Source organism: Babylonia areolata, chromosome 14 (genome assembly GCF_041734735.1).
Source record: "Babylonia areolata isolate BAREFJ2019XMU chromosome 14, ASM4173473v1, whole genome shotgun sequence".
Classification (NCBI taxonomy): domain Eukaryota; kingdom Metazoa; phylum Mollusca; class Gastropoda; order Neogastropoda; family Buccinidae; genus Babylonia; species Babylonia areolata.
Window position 1 is genome coordinate 35,099,046 of NC_134889.1, and position 7,500 is coordinate 35,106,545.

Below are 7,500 nucleotides of genomic sequence, written 5' to 3' on the forward strand. Positions count from 1 at the left end.
ATTTCGGGCCGTCCCCCCAGGTAAAGACTCTGACACACATACGCCATGATCACTAACACATAGGCCGGTGTCAGTCTGCACACAGGTACACAGAGATGTATATATATTATATTCAATAGATAGATATAGATATACAGGAGTAGAGGCAAGCCATTTCGGGCCGTCCCCCCAGGTAAAGACTCTGACACAGGTACACCATGATGACTAACACATAGGCCGGTGTCAGTCTGCACGTGCTGACACAGAAATAAAGAGCAGGGTGTCTCTCTACCCGTGCAGGTCCAAAGGATCTACCCACTGCCCACATACATCTGGACAAAGATACCGACACACAGGACTGCCGGAGGTCAGACACGGCAGTCCCACAGGAAGGACTCTGCCAGCACACGCCAAGATCACCAGCACATAATCATGTACATGGAATGGATATACAGACAGATAGATAGAATGCTCACACTAAGAGTCAGTTCAACATATACACAATAAATACACACAACTGTCAGATTTGACAGCAAATTACAAACAATCATATAAACTGATGAAGTACAACATGTCACTTTCTGTGGGATGCGTTTTTTTTTTATGTATTCCACAAGTTTTAGCCTTGTGAATCACGATTTTCTGGTGATATAAATATGTATATGTGAAAAAACAAGTTTTCTGTTGTCTTTCGCTTGCCCTCCCTCCCATTTCTATGTAATCATTTTATTTGTATTCCATCTTTAAAAGACGGGACTTGGCAAATTTTCAAACAGACGGATTTTTTTCAGATATGGAAATGACTTGTACCCATGATTATGACGATGATAATATATATCTGATGGTCAAATGGTGCAGTATGCAGCCATGGTGGTTTTGTGTGTGTGCGTGTGTGTGTGTGTGAGTGCAAGCGTGCGTGCTTACGTGCGTGTGCGTGTGTGTATTGTTTGAGTATGTGCGTGCGCGCATGCGTGTGCGTGTGTCTGTGTGTGTGTGTGTGTGTGTGTGTGTACGTGCGTGTGTGTGTGTGTGTGCACGTGCGTGTGTGTGTTTCGAATGTGTGTGGAGTGTGATAAAGACAGACAGAGAGAGACAGAGAGAGAGAGAGAGAGAGAGAATATGTGGACGTTTGGGTGTGTGTGTGCATCTGTGTGCTTGCGTGGGCGTATGTGTGTGTGTGTGTGCGCGCATCTGTATGTGGGGGCGTATGTATGTGTGTGTGGGAGCGTATGTATGTGTGTGGGCGCGTATGTATGGGTGTGTGTGCGCGCATCTATGTGTATGTGTGTGTGTGTGTGACGGTCAGAGAGAGAGAGTGAGAGAGACAGAGAGAGAGAGCGTCAGAGAGAGGGAGAGAGAGAGAGAGAGACAGAGGGAGACGGAGAGAGACAGAGAGAGACAAAGAGAGGGAGAGAGAGACAGAGACAGAGGGGGAGAGACAGAGAGAGCGACAGAGAGAGACAGACAAACAGAGACAGAGAGAAACAGACAGAGAGAGACAGAGACAGAGAGAGAGAGAGAGAGAGAGACAGAGACACGGACCTCCAGAAGCGGTGGAAGTAGAACATGAACCAGTTCAGTCTGCCGTTCTTCTTCTGCAGCTCCTTCAGGGTCAGGTAGGACACCAGCAGACCGCTGTACACACACACACACACACACACACACACACACACACACACACGTACACACACACGTACACACACACACACACACACACACACACACACGTACACACACACACACACACGTGGGGGAGATGCCGGGGGAAGGGGTCTGTTAGTTTACATCATCATTTTATCAATTTTTTTTAACTTATTAATTGAATAAGAACAACACTTCTATGACATTTTTCATAACACAATAGCTGCACTTTCGATCGATAGTAAAAAAAAAAAAAAAAAAAAAAATACGGACAAGTATTTCCACAATTTGGACATGTAATGTAAGTATACTGAAAACGCACGCAAATATATATATATATATATATGTGTGTGTGTGTGTGTGTGTGTGTGTGTGTGTGTGTGTGTGTGTGTGTGAGAGAGAGAGAGAGAGTGAATGTGTGTGACTGTCAGTGTGTGTGTTTGTGTGTGCGAGTGTGTGTGTGTGTGTGTGTGTGTGTGTGTGTGTGTGTGCGCGCGTGTGTGTGAATGTCATTGTGTGTGTGTGTGTGTGTGTGGGTGTGTGGGTGTGTGTGTGCGTGTGTGTGTGTGTGTGTGTGTGTGTGTGTGTGTGTGTGTGTGTGAGTGTGTGAGTGAGTGAGCGAGTGTGTGTGTGTGTGTGTGTGTGTGTGTGTGTATGTGTATGTGTGCATGTAGTTGTGTGTGTGCGTGCGCGCTTGCTTGTATGTGTTTGGTGTGTGTGTGTGAGTGTGTATATGTGAGTGCGTGCGTGCGTGCGTGTGCATATGTGTGTGTGTGTGTGTGTGTGTGTGTGAGTGTGGACACACCTGATGACGAAGAAGGAGTCCACAGACACCAGGGCATTGGCGATCCCCTGGAAGGTCCACCTGTCCAGTGACTTCATCAGGAACGGACCCACGTTTTCTGCAACAACAATGTATCATTGGAAGGTCCACCTGTCCAGTGACTTCATCAGGAAGGGACCCACGTTTTCTGCAACAACAATGTATCATTGGAAGGTCCACCTGTCCAGTGACTTCATCAGGAAGGGACCCACGTTTTCTGCAACAACAATGTATCATTGGAAGGTCCACCTGTCCAGTGACTTCATCAGGAACGGACCCACGTTTTCTGCAACAACAATGTATCATTGGAAGGTCCACCTGTCCAGTGACTTCATCAGGAACGGACCCACGTTTTCTGCAACAACAATGTATCATTGGAAGGTCCACCTGTCCAGTGACTTCATCAGGAACGGACCCACGTTTTCTGCAACAACAATGTATCATTGGAAGGTCCACCTGTCCAGTGACTTCATCAGGAAGGGACCCACGTTTTCTGCAACAACAATGTATCATTGGAAGGTCCACCTGTCCAGTGACTTCATCAGGAACGGACCCACGTTTTCTGCAACAACAATGTATCATTGAAGGTCCACCTGTCCAGTGACTTCATCAGGAAGGGACCCACGTTTTCTGCAACAACAATGTATCATTGGAAGGTCCACCTGTCCAGTGACTTCATCAGGAACGGACCCACGTTTTCTGCAACAACAATGTATCATTGGAAGGTCCACCTGTCCAGTGACTTCATCAGGAACGGACCCACGTTTTCTGCAACAACAATGTATCATTGGAAGGTCCACCTGTCCAGTGACTTCATCAGGAACGGACCCACGTTTTCTGCAACAACAACAATGTATCATTTTGTATTGGTGTTTCTTTCAGTCACAACAGATTTCTCTGTGTGAAATTCGGGCCGCTCTCCCCAGGGAGAGCGCGTCGCTACAGTACAGCGCCACCCCCTTTTTTCTTGTAATTTTTCCTGTCTGAAGTTTTATTTGTTTTTCCTATCGAAGCGGATTTTTCTACAGAAGTTTGCCAGGAACAACCCTTTTGTTGCCGCGGGTTCTTTTACATGCGCTAATTGCATGCTGCACACGGGACCTCGGTTTATCGTCTCATCCGAATGACTGATCTGTGGAAACAAGAAGATACCCAGCATGCACACCCCCGAAAGCGGAGTATGGCTGGTGTGGGTTTGATAAATATTTTGTCTTTTGTTTGTACAACTCGTGATGCTTTAAATAGTCTGATCTCTGATTAAACAATTACAATCTGGAAATCCTATCTCTGGTTTACAATCTTGAAAAAACAACAACAACACCCAACAACATACCGGGTTGTATAGACTCTTTGAATGTAAGTTTCCAGAATTATTTTGATGGCAGAATACAAATCAAACAAACAAACAAAACCAAGACTGGATATAAAACAACAACAACTTCTTCTTCATCTTCTGCGTTCGTGGGCTGCAACTCCCACGTACACTCGTATATACATGAGTGGACCCTTACGTGTATGACCTGTTTTTTTTACCCCGCCATGTAGGCAGCTATACTCCGCTTTCGGGGGTGTGCATGCTGGGTATCTTCTTGTTTCCACAACCCACCGAACGCTAACATGGATCTTAACGTGCGTATTTGATCTTCTGCTTGCGTATACACACGAAGGGGGTTCAGGCACTAGCAGGTCTGCACATAATATGTTAAACTGGGAGATCGGAAAAATCTCCACCCTTTACCTACCAGGCGCCGTTACCGAGATTCGAACGCGGGACCTTCAGATTGAAAGTCCAACGCATTAATCACTGGGCTATTGCGCCCGTCACATAAAGAACAAATATGGTATTTTTCAACTGATGATCGACCTACCCATCATCAATAATGTGTAACGTTGATACATCATTTTTCAAAGGAAAATGTCACATTAATTTCCTCTCTCACATCCTTTAAAACAAATCTAAAGAATTTCTTTTCTTTTCTTAAAGCAGTATCTATGTAAGGCACTCCATTCCTATCTTGTGTTTCTTCCATGCACAATTGTCTGTGTGTGCCAGTGTGTGAATGTGCGGGTGCGTGTTTGTGTGTGTGTGTGTGTGTGTGTGTGTGTGTGTGCGTGTGTATGTGTGCGTGCGTGCGTGTGTGTGTGTACGCGCGCGCATGAGTGTGTGTGTGTGTGTGTGTGTGTGTGTGTGTGTGCGCGCGCGTGAGTGAGTGTGTGTGTGTGTGTGTGTGTGTGTGTGTGTGTGTGTGTGTGTGTGTGTGTGTGTGCTACTGGTACTGTATGACAGTCGTGTCCGACAATGACCGTCAGAACAGCAGAGGAGGCAACTGCTGTCCTGATTATCTGGGCAATAATTTGATCACAGTGGAGAGTGTACTGCCCAAGTTACAAATCCACTCTCTCGGCCATGGTTTTTTTTTAAGACAATCGGCGTTGGGATGGTTCCGAAGGCCAGCTCCCCCCCCCTCCCCTAGGGCTGCAGCTCTAAGAGTCAGTGCAATCTTACCTCCTAGTTTGAGAGTCAAAGTCCTTCACAAAAGCTGTAAATGACTTCCCAGTGCAATGGAGAAACCAGTCATCATACAGCTCTCACTTTGCTGTTGGCCCAACTGTAAACTGTGAATCGGTGATGAAAGCTGAACGCTGACTATTACAACTCCTCCTACTACTGCTATAACTATTACTTACATCCTTATCACGATCGTAGTCATTATTATTATTATAAGTAGTAGTTGTTGTTGTTGGCGTCCGTCGGTCACGAAAGGCCATGGATCCCTGCCTTGGGAGTCACGATCAGTTGGCGCTGGAGCAGCGCCTGTTATGGCTGTGCGGGAATGGCAGTCCTTGTTTCAGTGGCTGCACTTGAAGACACACTGTGCAGGCAGGTACAGCTTGCTGGCTGCTCTCCCGTCTCGCTCTCTGTTCATCTGCCGCAAGCTGACACTCCTGTTCCCCTCTGCGGTTCACTTCCTGTCTCCAACGGAAGTGATCCTGAGCAAGGTCTGATCGGTATCAGTATCAGTATCTCAAGGAGGCGTCACTGCGTTCGGTCAAATCCATATACGCTACACCACATCTGCCAAGCAGATACCTGACCAGCAGCGTAACCCAACGCGCTTAGTCAATCCTTGAGAAAAAACAACAACAACAAAAAAACAAAAAACAAAAACAAAAAAAAAAACACACACACAAAAAAACCATATAAATAAAAAATAATAGATAAATACATAAAAATACTACTACTAATAATAATATTTATAAGGCGCAAAATTTTGATTAAGTCAACTCTAGGCACACACACACACACACACACACACACACACACACACACACCTGATCGACCGTCGATGTCCACACTAAGAGCCTTTATTTGTCTTTTCCCAGACGTCTCTAAATCTGAGTTGGGGGGGGGGGGGGGGGGGGGGGGGGGGGGGGGGGGGCTGAGCTCTCGTGCCTGCAGCGAGCTCCCCATACAGCAGGTCTTTGGGAGTCATTGGTCCGTCGGTCGTTGTTGAGCCGAGGTATGTGAACTCCTTCACCACATCCAGTTGATAGTTGTTTGTGGTGATGGTTAGCGGGGTTTTTTCTGGTGTCCTGACCCACTGCATTGGTTTTCTATAAACTGATTGTCAGCCTGTAGTCCTCGCAGGGTTTTGGAGAAACAGTTCAGCAGATTGTGAAGATGTTCCTCCTTGTGAGCTGTCAACGCAGCGTCATCTTCAAATAACATGTAGTAGTAGTAGTAGTATCATCATCATTATCATCAGTGAAAGCTGTATGATTAATGGTTTCTCCACTGCAATGGAAACTAATTTACAGCTTAGTCTTTTGTGAAGGACTATGACTCTGAAATTAGGAAGCGACATTGCACTGGCCCTCAGTGCTGCAGCCTTGGGGGCTATACTTGTTAGCCTTTGGGAACCATCCCCAGCACTGACTGTCCTAAAACCCTCGTGGCCGAGAGAGTGGGGATGTAACTTGGACAAGACACTCTCCATCAGATTATCGCCCAGATAGTCGGGGCAGCAGACGCCTCCTCTGCTGTCCTGGTGGTCACAGTCTGACACGACTGACTGTCATCATCATCATCATGAAGGACGCACCCCCCATGACTGTCATACATCATCATCATCATGAAGGACTCACCCCCATGACTGTCATACATCATCATCATGACGGACTCACCCCCATGACTGTCATACATCATCATGAAGGACCCACCCCCCATGACTGTCATACATCATCATGACGGACTCACCCCCCATGACTGTCATACATCATCATCATGAAGGACTCACCCCCATGACTGTCATACATCATCATGAAGGACTCACCCCCATGACTGTCATACATCATCATGACGGACTCACCCCCATGACTGTCATACATCATCATCATGACGGACTCACCCCCATGACTGTCATACATCATCATCATCATGACGGACTCACCCCCATGACTGTCATACATCATCATCATCATGACGGAATCACCCCCATGACTGTCATACATCATCATCATGACGGACTCACCCCCCATGACTGTCATACATCATCATCATGAAGGACTCACCCCCATGACTGTCATACATCATCATCATGAAGGACTCACCCCTATGACTGTCATACATCATCATGAAGGACTCACCCCCATGACTGTCATACATCATCATGAAGGACTCACCCCCATGACTGTCATACATCATCATCATGAAGGACTCACCCCCCATGACTGTCATACATCATCATCATGAAGGACTCACCCCCATGACTGTCATACATCATCATCATGAAGGACTCACCCCCATGACTGTCATACATCATCATCATCATGAAGGACTCACCCCCATGACTGTCATACATCATCATCATGAAGGACTCACCCCCCATGACTGTCATACATCATCATCATCATGACGGACTCACCCCCATGACTGTCATACATCATCATCATGACAGACTCACCCCTATGACTGTCATACATCATCATGAAGGACTCACCCCCCAAGGACGCGGGGAAGAGGAAGACGTGCCCCAGCACCACCCAGGTCATGGACA

General features: G+C 46.7%; 1 protein-coding gene across 1 annotated transcript in view; it reads right to left on the reverse strand.

Annotated features, from left to right (window-relative positions):
* LOC143289602 (nose resistant to fluoxetine protein 6-like) overlaps positions 1 to 7,500 on the reverse strand; it is a 34,288-nt gene that overhangs the window by 11,478 nt on the left and 15,310 nt on the right. Inside the window, exons 7-9 of the mRNA XM_076598639.1 lie at positions 7,444 to 7,500; positions 2,426 to 2,522; positions 1,522 to 1,614 (exon numbers count right to left, since the gene is read on the reverse strand). The exon at positions 7,444 to 7,500 is cut by the window's right edge and continues 111 nt beyond it. Coding sequence (XP_076454754.1) covers positions 1,522 to 1,614; positions 2,426 to 2,522; positions 7,444 to 7,500 — 247 coding nt within the window. The remainder of the gene's footprint in view (positions 1 to 1,521; positions 1,615 to 2,425; positions 2,523 to 7,443) is intronic.